Source organism: Hippopotamus amphibius, chromosome 2, assembly GCF_030028045.1.
Source record: "Hippopotamus amphibius kiboko isolate mHipAmp2 chromosome 2, mHipAmp2.hap2, whole genome shotgun sequence".
NCBI lineage: Eukaryota > Metazoa > Chordata > Mammalia > Artiodactyla > Hippopotamidae > Hippopotamus > Hippopotamus amphibius.
The window spans coordinates 216,890,789-216,917,819 of NC_080187.1; the positions used below are offsets into that span (position 1 = coordinate 216,890,789).

The 27,031-nt window shown below is 36.1% G+C and overlaps 1 protein-coding gene across 9 annotated transcripts in view; it reads left to right on the forward strand.

The window, feature by feature from the left end:
- Positions 1-27,031, forward strand: part of SCAPER (S-phase cyclin A associated protein in the ER) — a 445,755-nt gene that overhangs the window by 309,497 nt on the left and 109,227 nt on the right. For all 9 annotated transcript variants that reach the window (XM_057723485.1, XM_057723488.1, XM_057723489.1 and 6 more), the window contains one exon: positions 15,894-16,017. In XM_057723485.1, coding sequence (XP_057579468.1) covers positions 15,894-16,017 — 124 coding nt within the window. The remainder of the gene's footprint in view (positions 1-15,893; positions 16,018-27,031) is intronic.

Below are 27,031 nucleotides of genomic sequence, written 5' to 3' on the forward strand. Positions count from 1 at the left end.
AAGGAAGAAAACGTTGACATATTTCAGTTCAAGTTGTTTTGGGACTTGCAGTTTTGTTCTTCTTAGGGAAACCACACAATATCTCCGTATTATTAAACATCTATCCCAAAGCATGATGCAAGGTTCAGAGCATTATGTCACACTATTCCTCTCTGTCTCTCTTTCCCAATAAGAAATGCAAAACTTTATTCTAAATGGGGTTGCTGTTTTACCAAAATTTCACTGCTAGATGCTGGATTCATGTTTTCTGACAAAATTTGCAGTTTTGAAACTTTTTCCTTAGTCCAGTCTCCATTAAGGCATTTTCTTTTCATGTAGAAAGTTCTCAAGTAAAATATTTTGTTGGTTGAACATATTTTGTAGGTTGAACATATACCTATCTACTTAAGAAAATCTTTAACTTGAACTATCGCTGTTAAATCACTCCTGGGACATTATGCACAACTTATTTGAGGCTCTAACTTGCTTGCTATTTCCTTTACACTAATGTCTTCTCCCGGGAATTTTCATCAAGCCTAGCTATTGGTTCAGAGATTAGGTTATTGCATTACCAAAAATCAAAATTCATATAAATAGTTCTCAGCATTGACATTTGAGTTAATGTAAATACAAATCTTTCTCAGTTTTTCAGATTTATGCTTTCCAGCAAAGATGATTGTAAAGCTAATTTCTATTAAGTGAATCCAGTTTTCTTATTAATTTCCTTCATAAAATCAGCAGTGTATTTCTGTGGGGAAAGTGTCAATGCACTAAACAATTGAGGTAGATTTTGTGGCCAAATCCTTTGGTGTTCTAGACACTGTAACACAGCAGTCCTACTGAAAACACTCTGTAGCACTTTCAGAATTATGAACTATGTAGCACTTTGCTAACTTTGTAACCTCTTTTCTGCTGTTATCTTCTGGGCTTTAGATTCTTGAGAAACACCTAAACAAGATGAAGATTATAATGTCACATTTTACAAATATGTATACAGTCTAATGTATTTTAGGCTAAAATTTACCTCTATAAACATATTCACTTTCCCACTTGATTAGTTCTAGAACTCAAGCCAGGAATATCCGTATTTAGAATTAGAGAAAAGGGAATATAATGCACTAATGGATTAAACTCAGCTGGGATTTGGAGTCAGAGCATTAGAGTTCAAATACCAGCTTTGCCAGTATTTAACATGAGACCTGTCTCTTAAGACCTTATTGTGCTGTAGCATTTTTCCTCTGGGAAATGGGGAAAATATTTCTGTCTCACAGCGTTGTTGTGAAGGTGAAATGCTAATATGTGTGAAAGGGCTTTGTGAATTGTCACACTCTAGCATGGGATACCAGTGGCACTGGGTCAGAATGCGGGATTGCCCTGCACTCCACAAGGTGTGTAACATCCCTTGGCCCATTAAATACCTCTGCCCCCAGTTCATTGTGACAACCAAATATGTTATCATACCTTTCCACATGTACCTAGGGGGTTGGTACAATTCTGAGTGAGAATTGTGTGCTGAGCAATAGAGTTGTAGAAATAAAACATTGTCCATACCCTCAGCAGGCTCATTCATTAAGAGGTGAGCTGAACAGGCGAAGAGGCAATTTAGTATGATCTGCTAAGTATAACTATAGACGTAGTCACCAAGTGCAGAGATAACATGAAGGATGGCGTAATTAACTGCCCAAGAAGGGCACAGTCTTTCCTATAGGATATGCCATCTGAACTGGGTTTTAAAAGGTAGATTCAGAGTTTTCCAAATTAACAAATCCTTCTAGGCAGAGAGCACAGCACATGCAAGATCATGGAGGCCTGAAATAATAGGATGTGCTTGGGAAGCTGTAAACATTTTCGTATTATTAGGACACAAATGTTCTAATAAGGGGGAAAATATTAGAACACAGTACAATATCAAAAATAATTGTCTGAATTGGGAGACAGGGATACCAAATTGTACACTCTAAATATATGCAGTTTATTTTATGTTAACTGTATCTCAATAAAAGTTCTTAAAAAAAATAATTGAGTGCATTGGACAAAATGACTAATTCAGGGAAAAGTAAAAGAAATTTATTCCTTATTTATTTCACATTTTGGAGAGAAAAGTTCATATCTGTTTTATTCACTCATGTTTCTATTATTGCTGCCGCTATCTTAATTTAAGCACTTATTGTTTATGCTATTTTAACCAAAGAGGAATTCAGTCATTTAATATATACTTTTATTGCCATGTACTTAGTACTTTGTTTAGTATTGTGAGTAAAAGATGAGTGAGAGAGAAAGAAGTTGTTCTGAATCCCTGCAAAACACTTGGCGTTGTCAGAAATACAAGAGTAGTAAAACTGTTTTATAAATATATTACATATATTTAACAGGGTCTTTAGCATGTCTTCACCAATTTATCACATTATATAAATGAAGAAACTAAGGCTTAAGAAGACTAATTTATCATCAGTTATCACACTGGCAGCTAGGACTGAGCATTCTATTCTGGTATTCTTTCTTCTCTACCTTATTGCCTACATGGTATCACCAAAGAGAGATATTATCAGTCTGCAGGTATTCATTAAATTTCTTCTGAGATATGTGTGCTTTTTATCTTCAAAGAGCTTACATCACAACTGGAAAGATAAGATTGATTAATAAGTTATCTATGCAAAAAGTGCTATTTAATTCAAGTTTGAGTCTATAAGGGTCCTCAGTGGATCTCTTACAAAGATGGCATTTAAGGGTAATGATGGCTATACTTTTGTTTCTGATATGTGAGCATTTAACTTTTAAAAATTTAATAAAAATTGAATATTTCATTGGTGTCTTATAAAAAATTACTGTCTTCATTCCTGTGAGTTGCTTGGGGGTTTTTTGCTGTTGTTATTGTTGTTATTTAGTTTGTTTAGTTTTTTACTTTTGGTGGTATTGTTTGGTTGATTTGTTTAAGGTTTTTAAACCAGTTATTGTAGTGGCTTATTGACGTGGGTACAGAAAATGGTTGTGGAAACATTGTTGCCTCCTAACAGGTTAGGAGCCAAAGAGGGACAAGAGGAATGATCTAACAGAAATTGGGAAAGATGAACCAAAACCACTTGTAACTCTTTGTATATATGAGACAACATGTTCAGAGAAGATCTAGCAATGAAGTCTAAAAAAGCAGTGCAACATTTCTGTGTTACCTTAAACAACGTTCTCAGGACTTAAATTAAGTGGCAAATATGGAGTAGATTTATCATAAGGCTTATTTCCCATCAGTAACAGATGTGGATATTATAGAGGTGCAAACCATGTTCCACCTCATGTGTCTGCTACATCATCGCCCCTCATTAAGTGTCAATAAAATGGTATTTGCCAGTGTGGGTGCAGTTTAGGATACAATCCATTGTTAATAAACAATTCCTTATCTCTAGGCAGGATTACTGTAATATAATTCTAAATATCTGTTTCTAGATCAAGGTTTACTAAAAGGGAATAACTTTCCCCAAGACAATAAAAGTAAAAAAATTGTTTTGCAAGCTAATTAGCTGTAGTGATTGATAAATACTCTTCTCCATTTGACATATTGAGGCATTTTGTTTATGTTTCAGAAGGCTGCACAGAAATGGTTACAGTTGACAGCTGTTGTGCCACTAATAAGATTAAAATAAAGAAATTAGTTATGTCGACTTTAATCTGCTGTTTAACACTGCAAACCACCTGGGGTCTTCTCCAGAGCCAACATGTTTAATTGTGACTTTAAAATTACATAACCGGATCCTACTTAAGAACATATCTAAAGACTTGCTAATCATAACTGTCTTGTTATTAGACAAGACAGAGTTTAACACAGCACTTTAAAATTAATGTTTTAATTTGATGCTCATCCTACGTTTTTAGATATATTTTTGTAATCTTTGAAACATAGCACCTTCTCAGTGGGAGGTTAATTTTAGGAAATGCAGAAAGTCTAATTAGGTTGTGCTTAAAATACATATGGTTTCCCATTTAAAATTAGAATATGTCTCTCTGGAATAATTAAATTGCCTATTCTAATTGTACCAAATTCACCAATTAAACAAGAACCCTTGAAATAACACATCTAAGTTGAAGATTTCTTACTCCTACTCTCAGGCATCATTATGCTTAGGAAAATCATTTAATTAAAAAATTAATCTGGGTGTTATTAAAATGTTACATTGCAAAATATGATATGCAATGTAATAATCATTTGTTATTGTTACATTGAGTTTTGATGCACACTGAGGTGTGGGATGCACATGTTTACATCCCGGTAGTAAAGGGTGGTTGGTCAGCAGCATTGTTAGCATCTCTTCAAGACCCCTTGAGCTGTCTTGATTCACAGTTCCTGGATGTCGGCTCCCCTGCTATCCCCGGCCACCATAAGTGTTCTAACATCAAAAAGGAGGGAGTCAAAGGTAGAGAAGGCAGAGTGGATTTACACTAGTCATCACAATGTCTGTAGGAAAAGTTTTCCTCTTTATCCACAACTCACACTGATCCAAATGTCCTAATGTCCATTGCAAAAATACCTCCAGATTCTGTCACAAGTCCACCTTCTCATAGTCACAAAAATATCAAAACTAAGTCATCTCTTTCTTATTAAATTTTCTGCATCATTCTTCTGTCCCCAGATTTCTTGCTGAGAAGACATTTTCTTATTAACCAAGACTTGCTTATCTAATTGTACTAATTCAGTATCTTCAAGTTTTATCAATAAAATAATAATACTTAAAAAGATTTCCGTATATGCAAGACCACATATAGAACTTTTTGCAAATACATTTGCTATGTCAAATACTGTTTTGCTCTGCTTTTATTCAGTTTAGTTTATTCTAATCAGTACTATATGTCTAAAATCTATTTGGTACAGCAGACCAAATGAACATTATTAAAATGACTCCTTTTGAAAAATTTCTCCCTTGCCTCAATAAATAACTTTATAAGCATAATCAGATGGCATTCCCTTTCCGTTAACACTCCATGTTGGCATTCCACATTGTTTTATAATTTTAAATTCACTGGTTCAGTAATATACTGGAGTCTTTCTACTTTCTGTAGAGAAGGACTAAGAGATCTGATACTAAAAGATTTACAAATGAAAGCTGATTTTGTTTTAAAATTTTAAAAATCATGAACTTTCCACATGTTTTCTAAGCTGATAGTGTTCTTCCCTTACCTTTTTTGGTTGAGGAAGGGAGTATTATATTCATTCGCTCTGTTGTCAGTGTTTATTTTCTAGTTCCTGATACATATGGACGAGGAAGTGTTTCAGATGCTTTGAATACATCACAGAATAAAAGGTAATAAATGTGCAAAAGATTTGAATAGATGCTTCACCAGAGAAGATATACAGATGGCAAATAAGTGTATGAAAAGATGTTCTACCTAGGAAATACAAATCAAAACCAGAAGAGACTTCGCACCTATTAAAATTTCTTTAAAAAAACAACACTGATATGACCAAGTGCTGATGAGCATACAGAGCAATTGTAAGTCTCTTACACTACTAGTGGGAAATGCAAAATGGTACAGCCACTTCGGAAAACAGTGTGTAAGTCTCTCATAAAATTAAAAATACACTTACTGTATGGCCCAGCAGTCCCACTCCTAGTTACCCCAGAGAAATAAAAAAATATATGTATATGTGCTCACAAAAACCTGTAAATGAATGTTCATGGAAGTTTTATTCATAATTGCCCCAAACTTGAAACAACCCAAATATTCTTCAACTGATAAATGAGTAAGAAGTCCATAAGCATGGAAAGGATCTATGCAATGAAATACTATTCACAAATAAAAAGGAGCAGACTATCTATGCATGCAGCAACATGGATGAATCTCAGATGCATTGAACTAAGTGAAAGAAGCCAGAGTCAAAGGCTACATATGGAATGATTCCATTTATATGACTGAAAAAGGCAAAACTATAGAATTAGAACACAGATATATGATTGTCAGAGGTTAGGGGAGCAGTTGACTAGAAAGTAGCCACCCAGGGGAATTTGGGATGTGATAGTTATATATCTTTTATTGCAGTTGTGATTTCACTGCTGAATGCATTCGTCAAAACTCTGTACACTAAAAAGGATAAATGGTAACTGTGTATATATAAATTGTACTTCACATTTTAAAATTACATATTGAAAGTGCAAAAAGAGCACATGATATATAAAGGAAAGAAAATTAACTTATCAGACCTTTCAGTATCAGAAGAAAATGAAGTAACATTTTTAATATACTCAAGAAAAGGAGATACATGCCAAGGAGTTTATATTCAGCAAAATTGACCTTCCTTTATAAGAGGCACAGGCATACGTATCTATATGCAAGAACTCAGGGAATATTGGTCCCACAAGACCTTGCTAAGGATGTAGTAGAGAACAAACTTCAGACAAGCAGTGAGCATAGATACATTGACATATGGACTGATAGTGAACATTAAGTATGTAATTATGGCACTAAAACGAAAGAATGTTAAGAGGGAGAGTATAGTATGAAATGACTGTTTTCTGACATTGTAGCTAGTACAGCCTCATTGGAGGTGAGGAATAGGTATGGCATATGCCAAAATATTTTTAACTGTTTTCAGTAATCATTGTTAGTGGTGATACTGTTAATTTTGTTATTCTCAAACTACTGTGTATTGTTGTAGCATAAAGAAATAAGTAATTGTGGATATTCTAACTCTGTCATCCTTGCCGCTCTTAAGGACCAGGATTCTCAGTGTCAGAGAGAGGGAAGAGAGCTGTTATATATTGATAGAAGAATTTGAAGACAAAAATCCCTTCCTCTTGAGTTTGAATCTGAAATATCAATATGAATTTATGAGATACTTGATCTTTAACTGGGGGTTGGGGTTCCTATCCCTATTCATTCTAATGAGTGTTTAAAAAGTAGAATAGTGGAAAATGTGCTTAATTAATGTGGTAGTATGTTCCACAGCTGTACATTATTGTATATTCTGCATGAAACAAGAAAGACAGCTGTCTCTTCATTTAGACATCTCTGTGCTCAGCCAGTTCTGTGCTACACACTATAAGGGCCTCAAAAAGGATGAACCAGGCAAGGACCTTGCCTAGAACTAACTTAGAGTAGTTGTATCACAGAATAGAGTTTTCAGTGCTTTGACACTAGTCTCCGTTTTTAGCCTCCAGAATTGGCATATGCACCTTTCAGGTGGGCCAGTCCTGCAGGGCCAGGCCCATATCACAGGCCCCATTCTGTGAGGGGCCACTCACTTGGTAGGTCCAGTTAGGGCATTAGAATTCTAACTGCAGTTGGATCTCCCTAGTTTCAGATAATTCTTTTTAATAATATCTTTAAAAGTTATTGTAGTTTGGAGCTTTATAAAGACAAAGCATAATTTGCGAATGGCAATGCGTATAAGCTGTATTTATTAAATGCTTAATGCAAACAAAATGTACTTGGTAAGTTTTAATATGTTTGGGAGCTCTAGTTTTGATGTTCATTTCTCCCTTCCCTAAGAAACTGGTATTACTCCAGGGCTGTGTATTCTCGTTCAGTCCAGATAATCTTATTTCCTTAAACTATATTATTTGCTGACCATCCTCTGTGTTTTGTGACATTCTGTCCCTTTCCTACACTTATCCACATCAAGCCAATCCTTTTCTTACATGAGGGCTGAAACAGTAATTGGTGAAAATTCCAAGTTTCTCTTTGCAGCTGTAATGGTGTGACTCTGTTACTTGCTGTGCCTACTTGGCACAGAATTTTGCTCAGCGGGAACTTACAGCCTTCACTCACCTCCATGTGTATAAGCTATGTCATTTATTAAATGCTGAATGCAAACCAAAGGCATTTGGTAAATTATAATTTATAGCATAAGGGCTCTGGTTTTAAACTGCCAATGCATGCTTTCTTGACACTGGTATAAGATATAAGATAGTGGATTTTGGTGAACAGTGTTTCCTGACAAGTCTTAGTCACTATAAACTGCGTAAGGATTTAAACTTACATACTTCCTAAGTTGTATTATCAAGTCCTATTAGGCTGCAACCACCTGGGGCTTTTCTATTTAACTATTTCATAACATCTTAGATACAAATCTTAATGTCTGAGGTGTACTACGCTTGTATTCTATTAGTGTCCTTTTTGAGTATAAATAGGTTCCTGTATTTATCGCTAAAATACCCAGCTTTGTGATGCCTTTTCTGTCCTCTGTTTTCCAGAGGAAACATTTTCAGTGAGAAGACTTACTGACACAAGATTCACTCATGTATTCGTGATTATTTGGGGCAGAAAGCCTTTATCTCAACCCAATCACAGTGTACTTTTGACAGAATGGACAGTAAGATTTTACTGTCTTCTCAGAAGATACTTTTAAAATGTGGGGCTTTCTATTTGATGTTAAAAAGTGCTTCCAGTCGTTTGAGTTTTAAATTACAAGGAAAGCTGCTTGGGCAGACCACCCAAGCTAGGTTCAAAGAAGTGATCTTTCTAAGACAGGTGCTCTTCAAATAGAGGTTGTCTTTCAAACAAGTTCTACTAAGTGGACAAGTTTTTCCTGACCCTGAGATTTTTGGTACCCACCCCCCATCAGAAAGTAGTTTCTTTGTGGAAGTTTCTTGGGAGGGTTTTGTGAGTATAAGATTATATAAATGCACATTCCACACTTTACTAGTAAATGCAGTTTCTTTAATGTAAAGCACAAAGGGCATTAGGACAAATTCCCATACCATGTGCTGTTTGCTTTTTCATGTTTATGTTTATTTATGCCTTACGATATTCCAGAAAAGATTTTAGACAACTTGTAGGGATTTCACTGCATAAGACAGAAAAAAGGGATTAGAAATCAAGACTATAAAAATTATATATCAAAACCAAAGGGAAAAGAGGATACAATTATAGAACTATAAGTTCCACATGTCTTTGTAAATATAGTACCATCATTTTTTTTAAGCCTTGGGGGATCTATAGCTGCATATGTTAGTCCCCCTATAAAGTTATAATACACAAAACGATGTGATGTTGGCACAATACTGAACAAAATTAGCAACTAGACTAGGAAAGCAGGGAATATATCCTGTGTATATAGTTATAGTAAAGGTGGCATTTCAAAGAGAAAAGGTGAATTATTCAGTAATCTCGGAGGGAGGGGGTGTAAATTTAGGCTTCTGCCTCACACCACACACCAAAATAAATTTTAAATGATTCGATAGTAAATTATAAAACCATAGAATTACCACATACAGTGATGATTAAAGAAAAATAAATACAAATGGCTAGATTCAAACATGTAGTTACCTCATCTTATAGTGAAGAATAACTTTTTAAAGGATGCAAGGAAAGGAAGAAAAAATAAATCACAAAGAAAAAATTGTTTGACTACATAAAATTGTTTACCTTCAGTACATAAAAAAATGCCTTCAAAATAATGAGCAAAATTAATGGCAGTAGGTAAACTAGAAAAAATATTAACGACATGTATTAACCCTTCGTTATATTTATAATGAGAGAATCCTTATAAATCATTAAGAAAAAGATAAGAACCTCCAATAAAAATTTTAAAATAGAGGATAAGAATAATTAACAAAAAGATAAGTGTAAGTGGCTACCTACCTTATACCTTATCCCGCAGTCAATTTCATATCTTGTATTTAAATGTAAAATCTATGAAAATACCAGAAGTAAATTTAAAAGAATGTTTTTATAATCTTGAATTGGGAAGGTCCTTCTAAGTCTGACACAATACCCAGATGTTCTACAGGGAAAGTTTGACAGATTTTATCAAATAAAAATGAAAACATTCTGTATGACAAAAACAAAAAATTTAGATAAGCAACAGCCTGGAAAATTTATTTGCTACGTGTGATGATAAAAGGTGAATATCTTTATTATCGGTAAAGGGGCTTATAAATCAATAAGAAAAAGACAAACCCCCCCAAAAGAAAAATGGGTAAAAGGTTCATAGTGATAATTCAAGAAAATATAAATATACATTGCCAATAAGCATGTGAAAAAGTCTTTCATCACACTAGTAATAAAAGAAATGCAACCTTTAAAAATTCCATTTTTAGCTGTCACATCAGTAACAGTTTTTTAAAATGAAATATCCGGTGTTGGTAAAAACATTGGGAAACTCTTTTTCTGGGAGTATAAATTAGTTTAAAATACTTTTTTCTGGACAGCAGTTTAAATTTTGCAGTGTCTATCAAAAATCTTCAAATGTTCGTATCCTCTGACCCAAGTTATCATTACTGAAAATTTATCCTAAGGAAGCGAAGGGATTTGTTCAGTACAGCTGTTGTGAATATGGGTCATGCTGTTGAGCACATCTTATGTTTGTGGCCCTCCTGCTGTCGAGCATGAGGATGCCATGTATTTGCTTCCCAGTATTCCTTGTGTCTGGGATATAGACTTGTGACCTAGGCTTCACGACCCATCATACCCACTCCAGACTTTTATTCTGAGGCTAATGAAGTAAGAAGCATGGACTACTCTTTTGACAGTTGGAGGCAGCTGCATCTGGTGTCCAAAGTCATAGTGTGAGTTCAAGCTGTGGCATATGGTGCGCAGTGGTTTGTTTGGTTTTTTAGCAGATCAGTTTGGTGGTATTTGATTTAGATATTGGTCAGGCAGTGTAACTTCTATGCATGTGTTTTCTAAATCCTGTGATATACCCAATAGCCTGTCAATTAATTTCCTTTCTGTTTAAATCAACCAGAGCTTTCTTCCTGTGGCTTATAACTAAGAACTCTGAATATTAAAACAGCATTTATTTTTAACATTGAAAATTGGACACAATAGTGAGGGATTGATTGAAGTAAAATTTTATATACATTGGAAGACACTGTTCCATCTTTTAAAATCTACAGTATTTCTCAATTTAAGTATTTTAATCAGAAAAGGAACTTAAAATAAGAAATTTATGTTTACAGAATTGTTTGAAAAAGTTGCAGACCTCTTGATTGACTCCAAAACAATACCAAACATATCCACTGGGGGCACTGCTCCCTGTGAGACAAAACACAAGTTAGGAAGGAAATAAGAAGCTAATGCCACACACAACTTTCTCTCACACCCAGGAAACCACAGAATGGGTAGTTGAGGCTGCAGATCAGAGGTTAGGAAATCAAATCAAGTAGTACAAGTTACCCAACTGGTTCTTGACATGCAGAATCTGGAAACTGAAACCTGAATGTTACTACAGGCAAGCCTCACATTTCCAAACATTGCTTGATGACGGCAACAGCCAATAGCACGGGAAGGTGGCCTTGCCTTACTTCACCCTCCAAATCTTGTATGATACTATTTGTGTAGGAGGAAAGAACTCCAGCATATGCACAGACTAATTCTGGAAGGGTATGTAAACTAGTAATCATAGTGATTTCTAAGGTAGGGAATTGAGTGGCTGAGGGACATGAGTAAGAGGGAGATACTTTTCACCTATGTTTGTGTGTGTGTGTGTGTTGTATTGAGTGGGCCAAAAAGTGCCTTCAGTTTTTAAGTAAAAATAAAAGACACATTTTTCGTTTTCACCGAGAACTTTATTGAACAACGTATTTGCCCTTTTGTTCCACTACCTTTTGCCATTTTTCAAGCAACTTAATAATTCCATCTTCCCAAAACTTTTTATCTTTTTGAGCAAAGAACTGTTCCAGGTGCCTTTTACCGTCTTCCAGGGAATTGAACTTTTTTTCATTCATTTTTTCCATTCCATTAAATAAATGGAAACCCAAAGGTGCAATGTCTGGTGATTACAGTGGATGAATCAGAATTTTCCAGCCAAGCTGTAACAGTTTTTGCCTGGTCATCAAAGAAACGCATGTGGTCTTACCTTATCCTGATGGAAGATTATGTGTTTTCTGTTGACTAATTCTGGACGCTTTTCATCAAGTGCCACTTCCAGTTGGTCTAAATGGGAGCAGTACCTGTTGGAATTAATCATTTAGTTTTCCGAAAGGAGCTCATAATAAAGGACTCCCTTCCAATCCCACCATATACACATCACCTTCTTTGGATAAAGACCGGCCTTCGGTGTGGTTGGTGGTGGTTCATTTTGCTTGCCCCATGAGCTCTTCCATGTCACATCATTGTACAGTATCTGCTTTTCATCACCCATCACAATTTGTTTTAAAAATAGAACCTTTTCCTTACATTTAAATAGAGAATCACGTGTGGAAATACGATCAAGAAGGTTTTTTTCACTTAACTTATGTGGAACCCAAACATCACAGCAATGAACATAACCGAGCTGGTGCAAATGATTTTCAACGCTTGATTTGGATATTTTGAGTATGTCGGCTGTCTCCCATGTGGTATAACATTGATTATTCTCAGTGAATGTCTCGATTTGATCGCTGTCAACTTCAACTGCTCTACCTGACCTTGGAGCATCGTCCAATGAGAAATCTCCAGCACGAAACTTCGCAAACCACTTTTGACATGTTCGATCAGTCACAGCACCTTCTCCGTACACTGCACAAATCTTTTTTTGCATTGCAGTTGTGTTTTTACCTTTCTTGAAATAATAAAGCATGATATGCTGAAAATGTTGCTTTTTTTTTTCTTCCATCTTCAATATTAAAATGGCTACACAAAAATTCACTAATTTTGGTGTCTTTTTTTACATGCACGCTGCTATGACCGCTGTCACATACACTCTAACAAAATTGTTTTGAATGAAGTTAAAGACAACTAAGTGCTACTAGAGCCATCTTATGGAAAGAAAATGAACAAACTTTTTGGCCATCCCAATACTAGGGTCATCATTCCTATTCAGAATTTACCAAGTTAAATTTTATTTGTATTAAAGCTCAGTAGTTTTTATTGTACTCCAAGGGAACATACCCCAGGTCTCTGAGGAACCCTTCAAGGCTCTTTGAGAGGAAAACAGGATAGGGCCCTGGGTCCCCCACATCTGCTTCTGTCACAGCAGCTCTGATTTTATCTGTTCTTTGGTTTAAGCTTCTGAAAAAGATTTTGTTAGCTTTTAAGCTTCTGAGTAAGAAAGCACTCTGCTGCTTTTTTAAAAAATTGAAGACCAGTGTTATAGAAGAATATTAAATTTCATGGAGAAATATTCATTATACACATGTTGACTAAGTGAATATTTGTAAGAAGAAAAAACTGGTAGTACAAATACCAAATCACCTCTTGATAGCTTTTTCCTGTTTATTTGTGCCTCTCCTTCCCAAATTTATTACAATTATATTTTAAATTATTTTTATAATCACAAATACATGTTATTTTTTAAATTAAAAAGAAAAGCATTCTTGCAAAATCTAAACATATTATCTAATAAATGCTGTAATGCTGATTTGCATTTGTGGAGAATTTGTTAGGTAGAGCCTCCAGCCAATGTGTCATAAATGAGTTACATGTAGGCCAAGTTTTCCTATACAGTCCTTAGGGATTAAGTCAGCCTGAGGTGAGCCTCCTCCTGGCTCCCTTCAACTAAGAGTCCTTGCCTTGTTCATGCCAGTATACCATAAAAAAATTTGGGAAGCACTGTGCTTTACTATCCTAGAAATAATAGCTTCTATAGCATGCTTTAATTTGATTTGATTCTTTAGTGTTTTATTTGTGCCTTATTCATAACAACAATAATAAGATTAATAACCCTATGCTGGGAAAACTGGACAGCTACATGTAAAAGAATGAAATTAGAACATTCCTTAACACCGTACACAAAAATAAACTCAAAATGGATTAAAGACCTAAATGTAAGGTCAGACACTATAAAACTCCTAGAGGAAAACATAGGAAGAACACTCTTTGACATAAATAACAGCAAGATCTTTTTTGATCCACCCCCTAGAGTAATGGAAATAAAAACAAAAATAAATAAGTGGGACCTAATGAAACTTCAAAGCTTCTGCACAGCGAAGGAAACTGTAAGCAAGATGAAAAGACAACCCCCAGAATGGGAAAAAATATTTGCAAACGAATCAACAGACAAAGGATTAATCTCCAAAATATATAAACAGTTCATCCAGCTCAATATCAAAAAAACAAACAACCCAATCAAAAAATGGGCAGAAGACCTGAATAGGCATTTCGCCAAAGAAGACATACGGATGGCCAAAAGGCACATGAAAAGGTGCTCAACATCACTAATTACTAGAGAAATGCAAATCCAAACTACCATGAGGTATCATCTCACCGGTGAGAATGGGCATCATCAGAAAATCTACAAACAGTAAATGCTGGAGAGGGTGTGCAGGAAAGGGAACCCTCTTGCACTGTTGGTGGGAATGTAAACTGATACAGCCACTGTGGAGAACAGTATGGAGGTTCCTTGCAAAACTAAAAATAGAGTTACCATTTGACCCAGCAATCCCACTGCTGGGCATATACCCAGAGAACACCATAATTCAAAAAGACACATGCACTCCAGTGTTCATTGCAGCACTATTTACAGTAGTCAGGACATGGAAGCGACCTAAATGTCCACCAACAGATGAATGGGTAAAAAAAGATGTGGTACATATATACAATGGAATATTACTCAGCTGTAAAAAGCAGTGAAACTGGGACATTTGTAGAGACATGGATGGACCTAGAGACTGTCACAGAGTGGACTGAGTCAGAAAGAGAAAAACAAATATCGTATGTTAACACATATATGTGGAATCTAGAAAAATGGTACAAATCAGCTGGTTTGCAAGGCAGAAATAGAGAGCCAGATGTAGAGAACAAACATATGGACACCAAGTGGGGAAAGCGGGGAGGGTGGGAGGGAATGAATTGGGAGATTGGGATACCAAATAGTACACTCTAAATATGTGCAGTTTATTGTCTGTTAACTGTATCTCAATAAAAGTTCTTTAAAAAATAAAAATTAAATTAAAAAAAATTTTTTAAAAAGATTAATAACCCTAACAAAGGCTATCATTATTAACTATTTAACCATGTGCCAGGTACTGTCCTATGTATAATACTTTACATCTATTATCTCATTTAATTCTCATGATAACCATGTGAAGCTTAGGTATTATTATCTCAGTCTTGTAGGTAAGAAACAAATTGCTGGGTATAGTCTGCCCCCGAAGTTTCTAGTATTTAGTATATCTGGGGTGGAGCCTAAGAATTTGCATTTCTGAAAGTTCCCAGGTGATATTGATGCTGCTGGTGCATGGTTCACACTTAAAGAATTGTTGTTCTAGAGCGTTGGTTGTAAGGGACTAAATCGGAACATTCATACGTAGGACTTAAGCAGGAAGTTTAGTTAGGCCAGAATCAACATTGATCACCCAAGCAATGCAGGTTAATCACGGATTTCAAAGCACTCAGAAGAATGCCCATTGAGTTTGTTGCTCCAAATGTTTCTTTCAACAATGGCATATAATTTTTTAATCCTTAAGAAAAAAAAAAAAAAAAACATTTCTGTGATGGGTTTGGCCTTAGACTGTTTTACTCTCTAGGCCATCCCCTGCTGAGGCACTCTAGGTGGGTCCGTACAGTCTCTGAGCGGGTGTGGCGCTCACTCCCCAGAACTCTGCAGTTCTTGTCTCACAGGGAAAGCCTCTAGTTTCTCCTTGTGTGTTCTCCCTTCTTCCATCATCTGCCCTTGTCGACCAGGACATCTGACTACAGGAGCTTTGGCAGACCCTTTTTCTGGGTATTATTCAAAAAGTTCTAGGCCCCAAAATTCCTGGGTAATATCTAATCTTACATTATTAAGACATTGTCAGTAGACTGGTAAGTACATTTCCATTGCCTGCTGCTGCAACTAAGAAATAAATAAGAGGCAATAGTTACTAATGAGCACTGGGCTGTGGATAAAAATTATAAGCTTTTATATATAGCTGGTGGACCCTGCACCTAGTAATATTCGGCTTGGTTTTTTTAGAGTGACTTCTATCCCATGTCTGTTGCTTTTATACCATTCATTTTATGTATTTTAAGTTATTTAGAGAAGAGCTGCACAGGTTTTATAAATGGTGTTTTTCTCCTTCTATTAGGTCTCTCTGCAATGCAATCAATGTTTACAACCTCACCTGCAATAACTGTTCAGAAAACTGCACTGATGTTCTGTTTAGTAACAAGATTACCTTCTTAATGGACCTCCTTATACACCAGTTGACGGTATGTAATATTATTGCTTTGAGTTGGAAGCAGTTAAGATTTGAGAAATATCCCCTGTGGAGAAAACTAAAGGAATTCAGCTTATTTACTCTCCAGAGTGGGGAAAAAAAGAAGTGAAGATGATTGGGAGAGTAAAATAGGAACTGGCAGAAAAATCTCTTAATTTGAAAATCTTATATGGCATTCTCCTAAATTCAAGTATTTGACGGCTAATGTACTAGCAGCACCTGCCAAGATCACAAATTTACATGGTTAGACTAGGGCTCTGGAATGAGTTAAGCTCAAAGCCGAACCTCTGAGGCCATAGGAATGAATGCTGTAGAGGGGAAGTAAGCTGGGAGAATCTCAAAACCTCTCTTGCCAGCTCAGTTAAGAGGGTCAATTTAAAAAGGACTTTTTGATGGCCACTGATGTGTTTTTTTTTGAAGCAAGAAACTCCTCTGTCAGAAAGGGGCAAACCTGTTATACTTTTGAAATGGGAACAAGCAGCCGATTGTAGCCTTAAATTTTACTTCAGTTCACAGATGTTGAAAGAGGTAAGCTCAGTATAATATCCAGAGGTTTAGGTCTGTCAACTGCAGTCTCCAGAACACAGCCGTGGAGCCAGAAATTTCCTGATGAAGTTTCTGAGCCCCTGAGGTATTGGCACAAAATCACTCTCAAGCTGCAAGTTTATAACACAGGAGATTTATTTTTCAGAACCGATTTACTTTTACTCAGCACGTAGTTCTAATAGCTCTTCCTAAACTGTGTGCCTTTTGCTCTCTTTCCTTCTTCATCTGGTTAATTTCTACACATTCTGAAGACCTTTACTGAGACATAATGGCATCTTCTTCATGAAACCTTCCCCAACCTGACTCTTTCCCCAAGTCCATGTTAGGTGTTCTTCTTATATGTTCCTGGGCATTATGTCATTCATAGAATTAATCACATTGAATTGTAATTAACTGTTTACTTGTCCACTTCCCATCTAGCCATAAAATCAAGGACAGGAGGTAATTTCTCACTTTCTCCAAGATCCTAATATAGGGCCTGACACAGTAGCTTTAGTACGTTGTTGATGAATATATAAGTAAATAAATGGAACCCCATATGTTTCAAGCTGAAAATCAGAAAGGAAATGATGAGGCCCTTACACGTAGGAATGCTGACAGTGAGAAGGGACCGCAATGAGAGAGAACAAAAACACAGGCCTGGAACTGTTACATAGTGCAGTAACAACTATTTATAGTGATAACACTGAGTCATCATTTGAGGGCTGTTATATATGATTTTACCTATAAAAAAAGGCATTGAAACACAGGTTACACATTTTAGCAAAAAATTCTATCAGATGGGACTTCCCTGGTGGCGCAGTGTTAAGAATCTGCCTGCCAATGCAGGGAACATGGGCTCAATCCCTGGTCTGGGAAGATCCCACATGCCGTGGAGCAACTAAGCCCATGTGCCACAACTGCTGAAACTGTGCTCTGCAACAAGAGAAGCCACCACAATGAGAAGCCCGTTCATCGCAACGAAGAGTAGCGCCTGATCACCACAACAAGAGAAAGCCCACACGCAGCAACAAAGACCCAGTGTAGCCAAGAATAAAATAAATAAATAAATAATCTTTTAAAAAGTTCTATCAGAAATAGTTGAAAGGCAGGGACAAGGAGAAAAGACTTAGCATTTGTTTTGTGGCCTTATGTTCAGGTATTTTAACATATATTGCCTCATTTAATTTTTAAAACAGAAAGTCAGTGTTATTATACCATTTTACAGATGAGGAAAATTGAGTCACAGGTTGGCTTGCCCAAGGCTACATAGAGAGTAAGTCACAGAGTCAAGAGTCCTACCTAGGTCTGTCAAACCCAAATTGAGGGACATTCTACACAAAAATTGACTTATGCTTTTCAGAAGTATCAGTGTCATGAAAGAAAAGGACAGGTTGGAGAATTGCTACAGATTGAAGTAAAGTAAGGAGATCTGACCATTAATGTAATGTGGGATCCTGGTCCAGAAAAAGAATGTTAGTGAGAAAACTTGAAAATTCACATAAGGTCTGTAGAATAGTTAATTTTACTGGCTCAGTGTTAATTTCTTGCTTTTAGTAATTACACTGTGGTTTTGTAAGATGTTAACAGCAGGGATACTAGATGAAGGGAACTCTACTATTTTTACAACATATCCTCTTTCTAAGTCTTCTTGCTTATTCCTTCACATTTCAAAACGATTCTCTTTTGTTACGTGTCCTGGTCAAAGTATATAATTTCTGTTCCTCCATTAGCAATTTAAAATTATTTCAAAATAAGAAGTGAAAAATAAAAAACCAAACCCCATGCTCTCCCACTGTTCCATGCTGCATCATTGGAATAATTTACTCTGAGAAATCTATTCTATATTGGTAATGGAAGAGGATACATATTGTAAATGTACTTTGAACAGAACAAGTAACAAAAAAGAATGGTGTTTGAAATGTGAAGGAATGAGCAAGAAGACTTATAGACGAGATCTTCCATCCAAGCTCTTCATTCTTTTCTGCTCAAAACCTGTTCCTATCATATGAGGTAGTTTGTTTATTCTCTCCCTTAATAATTACAAGCACCTACTAGTTCCATTTTCAGAGATGCATAGGATATGATCCCAACAGTCCAGGAAATTCCTGCTTAGGAGTGGGAACAGATACGTAAATTGCTTATAAAAATGGTGTGCTAGCAACCTGTGCATGGTATGGGGGAGCACAGAGGAAGGAGTTCAGTAGCCTCTGCCTGGGACATCACAAAGGAGGGACATTTGAGCTAGACCTTAGCTCCTCATAATAGCTTTCATTTACTAAGTGCCTACCATGTGCCAGGAGCTTGTAAGTAGCTTGATCCTCCCCCTCTATTTTGAAAGCCCCAATTTCCTTTAAATAATATTCCTTTACTTGTGACCTCAAGGTTTCTTGACACTCGGAAAGCTTTTAATCTCCCAACCAATGGATTTCACCACATTCTCTGTTTATTTCATTCAGTTTAGAACTGGAATCCTGGGACGTTAGTTTGTCAAACACATTTTATCCCTCCTTATACGTGGCACTTCCTGGTTTTTGCAGTTCCTTTTGGCTTTTTATTCTCTAGCTGTCAACTCTAATACTGCTGTGATTGAGTTTGTGATCGTTGGGAGAGGAGGATATGTTTGCTAAGTTGGGGAGGTGGAAGGTGGTAGTGGCTGGTGGTGGTGATTTTTACATTTCTGGAAATCACTTGGGTGCATTTCCATTTTTATTGCTGACTTGTTTTGATACACATGTAACTGAAATATGGATCACTAACCTATTGGTACCCTTTAGGTAAAGGGTGGAAAAAACAGTCATCAATACAGTTTCCAGAAGGATTAGAAAGAAGCATAAAAGAAGCTAATTAATTGAGATCTGGTCGAATTTATATGACACCTGATTATAGGGCCCTTGAGCCTTTCTGGTTCTTCAGCAAACTGAGATGGTTTAGAAGACTTTTTTTCCCCCCAATTTAGTTGTTTGGAGTTTGTTTTAGCACTCTTGTATTTCATCTCAATTATGTGCAAAGCATTGTACAGATGCCAGGGTTACAGAGGTGAAATGGACACAGTTCCTTCACTCTAGAAGCCCACAGTTGAGGAAGGAACTTGCGTACGTTAATATTAAAGAAAAGCTATACGAAGTTCTGTAACATAATCTGAGCTACAGAGTAACCCACACAACCTAAAAGAGTACCTGGCACATAAGAGGTGCTTATTAAATATTTGATGAATGAATGAGTGAGTTCTAACTTGAGCATTGGAGAAGCTCTCAGGAAGAAATTGGATTTGCTCATGCCTTGAGGAAGGGTGGAAATTCTACAGTTCTGGACTATGATTTTTACAAAAGCTAAATTAGCATATGTGGCACTGTAAAAGTATGTGCTTCTTCTTGCAGTGTAGATTCAAAGGAGGATTTTTAGGGTAAGGTCTTGAGGAATTTATTCGGAGCTCTGTAAAAACAGTACATTTAGACAAGCATGATCTAGGATGAAGGCTTACAGAGATGTATTATCTTCCAAGAAGTATGAAAACTTTAAAATATGTTAAAGCAGATTTCTTCCTTCATTCATAAATAATTGTTAAGAGTCTTCTCTGTGGGACTTCCCGAGTGGACCAGTGGTAAAGAATCCACCTTTAATGTAGGGGATGCGGGTTTGATCCCTGGTCAGGGAACTAAGATCCCACATCTGCGGGGCAACTAAACCCACATGCCACAACTACAGAGCACCTCAACTAGAGAGCCTGCATGCTGCAAACTACAGAGCCCACATGCTCTGGAACCTGCGTGACACAACTGCGAGCCCATGCGCCCTGGAGCCTGCATGCCACAACTAGAGAAGAGAAAACCCACACACCACAACTAGAGAGAAGCCTGTGTGCTGCAAAGAAAGGTCCTGCATGCCCCAACAAAGATCCCACATGCCGCAACTAAGACCTGATGTAGCCAAAAATAAATAAATAAATAAAAATTAAAAAAAAAAAAAAGAATCTTCTCTGTGCCTAAATCATTTCAGTGCATAGAAAAGTAGGCCTCCAGTTTTCAAAATTTCTCCTTGAGGAGACTAGATATGCACATTAGAAGGCATAAAAAGACCACCAAAAAAGAGCACACTGGCAAAATAGGAAGTCCCAGTTCTCATTCCCCACAGAGACACTTAACAACTATATACACACCAAAACACCATTATGAGACCTCTGGGAAACATTTAAGATATTGCAATACCCCAAGAAGTCTTAAAGCCACGCTGATGTGGGTAAGAAGAACCATTTTGCTTTACTCACAATCGCCCTCTCTCAAGTTGGCACAGCTCAACACTGGAAGATAATACCCCACCTCATGGGCTCTCCCCTTCAGGAGGGTGAGGAGTTGAGTGTGAGTTTGGCATTCTGGCTTTTTGGAGGGCTGCCCAAGGGACTCGTATCTGTCTCACCTGACTCATGGCACTGACAGGGAGGTGGCATGCTTTGGATGCCTGGCAGCCCCTGAGAACAAGAGAAAGCAGGACAGCTTGCTGCTGAGAACCAGGGAGCTTGCAGTGCTGCAGACAGTCACCAGAGGGAGCAAGAGATTATGATCTCCTGAAAAAGAAACCAGCAAGCCTTTCTAATTGAGAAATTGCACACACAGGCCCAGAGAAGTCCTATCCCCTACAAAAAAGTTTCAGAGAACCTTTAATTCCTGAGTCAAGGTGATTGGTGTCTTCCCCTTTACAAAGCCAGAATGTACAGTGTAAAAGTGGTGCCTGTTTTTTTTCAGAGGTGCAGATCCCAACACAAAGTTACAAGACACACAAAGAAAAAGGGAAACATGGCCCATACAAAGAACAACATAAATCTTCAAAAACCTACCCTAAAGAAACAGGTATATGAATTACCTGACAAAAAAATAAAAATAATCATCATAAAGATGTTCTGTGAACTCAAGAAAATGATATAAGAGCAAAATGAAAATAACAAAGCGATAGAAAATATAAAAAGAAGCAAACAGAAGTTTTGGAGCTGAAGAATGCAATGACTGAACTGAAAAAATTAGAGGAATTCAAGATCAGTCTTGATCAAACAGAAGAAAGCAACATCAAACTAAAAGATAGGTCATTTGAAATTATCCAGTCAGGAATAAAAAGAAAAAAGAATGAAAAAAGCCTAAGGGACTTATGCTGTACTGTAAAGTAGACCAATATATGTATTATTGTAGTCCCAAAAGGAAAGAGAGAGAGAAAGAGAGAATGGGGCAGAAAGCTTATTTAAATAAATAATGGCCTAAAATTTCCCAATCTAGTGAAGGAAAGGGAATCCAAATTCAAGAAGTCCAACATATCGTAACTTTGATGAACCTAAAGAAATCTCACAGAGACACATTATAGTCAACTTATCAAAAGTCAAAGACAGAATTTTGAAACCCTACAGAAACCCTACAGGCCAGAAGGGAGTGGAACGTTATAATCAAAATGCTAAAAGAAAAAAAACGCCAACCAAGAACAGTATATCCAGCAAAACTAGCCTTCAAAAATGGAGAAATAGATTAGTTGACCATAGTTTATCTCTGGGCTTTCTATCCTGTTCCATTGATCTATGTTTCTGTTTTTGTGCCAGTACCATGCTGTCTTGATCACTGTAGCCTTGTAGTAGAGCCTGAAGTCAGGAAGCCTGATTCCACCAACTCTGTCTTTCCTTCTCAAGATTCCTTTGGCTATTCGGGGTCTTTTGTGTTTCCATACAAATCTTAAAATTTCTTGTTCTACTTCTGAGAAAAATGTCATTGGTAATTTGATCGGGATTGCATTGAATCTGTAAATTGCTTTCAGTAGTATAGTCATTTTCACAATGTTGATTCTTCCAATCCAAGAAAATGGTATGTCCCTCCATCTGTTTGTGTCGTCTTTGATTTCTTGCATTAGTGTCTTATAGTTTTCTGAGTACAGGTCTTTTACCTCCTTGGTAAAAATCTATAACAAAGGAGGCAAGGATATACAGTGGAGAAAAGGCAGCCTCTTCAATAAGTGGTGCTGGGAAGATTGGTCAGCTACATATAAAAGAATGAAATTAGAACACTCTTTAACACTGTACACAAAAATAAATTCAAAATGGATTAAAGACCTAAATGTAAGGTCAGACACTATAAAACTCCTAGAGGAAAACATAGGAAGAACACTCTTTGACATAAATAACAGCAAGATCTTTTTTGATCCACCCCCTAGAGTAATGGAAATAAAAACAAAAATAAATAAGTGGGACCTAATGAAACTTCAAAGCTTCTGCACAGCGAAGGAAACTATAAGCAAGACGAAAAGACAACCCCCAGAATGGGAGAAAATATTTGCAAACGAATCAACAGACAAAGGATTAATCTCCAAAATATATAAACAGTTCATCCAGCTCAATATCAAAAAAACAAACAACCCAATCAAAAAATGGGCAGAAGACCTGAATAGGCATTTCGCCAAAGAAGACATACGGATGGCCAAAAGGCACATGAAAAGGTGCTCAACATCACTAATTACTAGAGAAATGCAAATCCAAACTACCATGAGGTATCACCTCACACCGGTGAGAATGGGCATCATCAGAAAATCTACAAACAGTAAATGCTGGAGAGGGTGTGCAGGAAAGGGAACCCTCTTGCACTGTTGGTGGGAATGTAAATTGATACAGCCACTGTGGAGAACAGTATGGAGGTTCCTTGCAAAACTAAAAAGAGTTACCATATGACCCAGCAATCCCACTGCTGGGCATATACCCAGAGAACACCATAATTCAAAAAGACACATGCACTCCAGTGTTCATTGCAGCACTATTTACAATAGTCAGGACATGGAAGCGACCTAAATGTCCACCAACAGACGAATGGGTAAAAAAAGATATGGTACATATATACAGTGGAATATTACTCAGCTATAAAAAGCAGTGAAACTGGGACATTTGTAGAGACATGGATGGACCTAGAGACTGTCATACAGAGTGAAGTGAGTCAGAAAGAGAAAAACAAATATCATATGTTAACACATATACATGGAATCTAGAAAAATGGTACAAATCAGCTGGTTTGTAAGGCAGAAATAGAGAGCCAGATGTAGAGAACAAACATATGGACACCAAGTGGGGAAAGCGGGAAGGGTTGAGGGGGAATGAATTGGGAGATTGGGATACCAAATAGTACACTCTAAATATGTGCAGTTTATTGTCTGTTAACTGTATCTCAATAAAAGTTCTTAAAAATAAAATAAAATAAAAAATAAAAATAAATTAAAAAATTTTAAAATGGAGAAATAAAAACTTTCCCGGATAAACAAAAGCCAAGGAAATTCATCACCACTACTAGATCTGCTTTAGAAGAAATTCTAAGGGGAGTCCTTCAAGAAGGAACAAAAAGATACTAAATAGCAACATTTGAAAGCATATGAAGGTATAAAGCTCACTGGTAAACATAAATATATAGACAAATACTGAATGCTGTAATACTGTATGGGAGGGTTAAATCACTGCTCATTCTGATGTGGAAATTAAAAGACAAAAATGTAGAAATAACCATAAGTATAAAAGTATGTTAATGAATACATGATATAAAATATCTATTTTGTGACATCAATAACATAAAATATTGGGGAGGAGAAGTAAAAATGTAGCATATTTGTATGTGATTTATGTTAAGTTGTTAGTTTGAAGTAAATTACTATAACTGTAAAATGTTTTATGTAAACTTAAGGTCAACCACAAAGAAAATACCTATAGAACATACTCAAAAGGAAATGAGAAAGGAATCCAAGCATGTTACTACAAAAGATATAAAAAATTTAAATATATATATGTGTGTGTGTGTATATGTATATATATATATATATATATATATAAACAATACAAAGGAAGATAACGGGAGAGGAATGAGGGACAAAATAACTACAAGACACAAAATAATTAACAAAATGGCAATAGTAGTTCCTTCTCTATCAGTAATTACTTTAAATGTAAGTAGATTAAACTCTCCATCAAAAAGACATTATAGTGGCTGAATGGATCAGAACACAAGATCCAACTATCTTTTGTCAACAACATACTCACTTTAAATTTAAGAACATACATAAGCTGAAAATGAAAGAATTGAAAAAGATAATCCATGCAAATGGTAACCAAACAAGAGCAGAGGTGGCCATACCTATATCAAAGTAAACTAGAAGTCAAAACCTCTCAGAAGAGATAAAGAAGGACATTATATAGTAATAAAAGGTCAATTTTTAAGGAAGGTAAAACAATTCTAAATATATGTGCACCCATCAGAGCACTCAAATATAAGAAGCAACCATTGAAAGAACTGAAGGAAGAAGATAACAGTAACATAGTAAAAGTAGGAGATTTCAATACCCCACTTTCAGTAATGGATAAACATCTAGAAAGAAAATCATTAAGTAAACAGAGGATTTGAACAGCACTAGGCTGAATGGACCTAATACACATACACAAAATATTCCACCCACCAGCAATAGAATACACATTTTTCTGAAGCATGCATGGAACATTCTTCAGGACAGATCACATGTAGGTCACAAAATAAGTCAACAAATGAAAGATTGCCATACTCAGTATATTTTCTGACCACAGTGGAATGAAAGTACAAATTAATAGCAGAAGGGAAACTGGAAAACCTACAAATATGTGAAAATTAAACAAATTCATGAAAAACCAGTTAATCAAAGAATGAAATTAAAAGAGAAATTAGGTAGTATCTTTGAGACAAATTAAAATATAACATACAAAAACTTATGGGATGCTGTAAAAGCAGTGCTAAGAGGGAAGTTCATAGCAGTAAATGCCTACATTAAAAAGGAAGAAAGATCTCAAACAACTTAACTTTATACCCCAAGAAACTAGGGGGGAAAAAAGTTCAGAGTTAGCAGAGGGAAGGAGATAATTAAGATTACAGCAAACTGACATAAAAACAGACACATAGCCCAGTGGAACAGAGTAGAAAGCTCAGAAATAAACCCACAAATATATAGTCAACTAAGATTTGACAAGACTTCAAAAATACACAGAGGAAAAGGTGGTCTCTTCAATAAATGCTGTTGGGTAATATTCAGTAAATGTTGTTGGGAAATGGTGAATAGCCACATGCAAGAGAATGAAATTGGACCCTTAACTTACACCATACACAAAAATTAACTCCAAATGAACTTAAAACTTAAATGTAAGACCTGGACCAATAAAACGCCTAAAGAAAACATAAGGAAAAAGCTCCTTGACATTGGTCCTGGCAAGGATTTTTTTTTTTTTTGGCTATGATGCCAAAAATACAACAAAAGCAAAAATAAACAAGTGGCACTACATCAGAGTAAAAGGCTTCTGTATAGCAAAGGAAACAGTCAACAAAATGAAAAGGCAAACTTCAGAGTAGGAGAAAATATTTGAAAATTATATATCTGAAGGGTTAATATCTAAAATACATAATATCCAAAAATCAAAAACACAGAAAGTAATAACTATTGGCAAGAATTGTAGAGAAATTGAAACCCTGTGCATTGCTGGTGGAAATGTAAAATGGTGCAGCCACTTTGGAAAACAGTAATGGCAGTTCCTCAAGAAATTAAAAATAGAACTACCATATGGGATTACTTCTTGGTATTTACCCAGAAAGAATTGAAATCAGAATCTCAAACAGATACTTGTACTCTCATGTTCACTGTAGCATTATTCATAATAACTAAGAGGGGGAGATAATCTAAATGTCCATTGACACTTGAATGGATAAAGAAAATGTATGTACATACACTGGAATATTATTCAGCCATAAAAAAGAAGGAAATCCTGCCATATGCTACAACATAGATGAACCTCGTGAAACAAGCCAGTCACAGAAGGGCAAATACTGCATAATTAGTCAGACTCATTAAACTGAAAGTCGAATTGTAGTTTCCCGGAGCTGGGGTGAGGGGAAATGGGAAGTTGCTGTTCAGTGAGTATTGAGTTTCTGTCATGCAAGATGAAAAAGTTCTAGAGATCTGCTTTACAACCATGTGCATTTAGTTAGACTATAAAGTATACTTAAAATTGTTAGATGGTAACTTTATGTTACATGTTTATTACCATAAAAAAGACCAGTGCAAGTACTACTGAGTGCTGTGAAAATAGGTTGATCGACTTTTAATGTTGGACACATTCTAAACTAATCTGTAATTCCGTATTACAGATGAGTAAATTGAGATGTGGCAAAGAGACCATACAACTACCTAGTGATAGAACCATGACCTGGATGCTAGTCTCCTGAGTTCCTGTCCAGGATATCCCCTCCTATAACCTAAATTGATGTGTCCTCACTTTATTGAGTTGACAAAGAAGATAAAGTAGCATTTTTGTGACTTTAATTTTGTACACGTTTAATATTATCACCTGGATAAGATACACTGAAAAGCATTTAATTAAAAGATTTATAATTTCTTGATGTTTCATTGCACTTTAAAAGGCGCTAAATATTTTATTAGCATTCTTATTTTTAATTCAGAGTGAC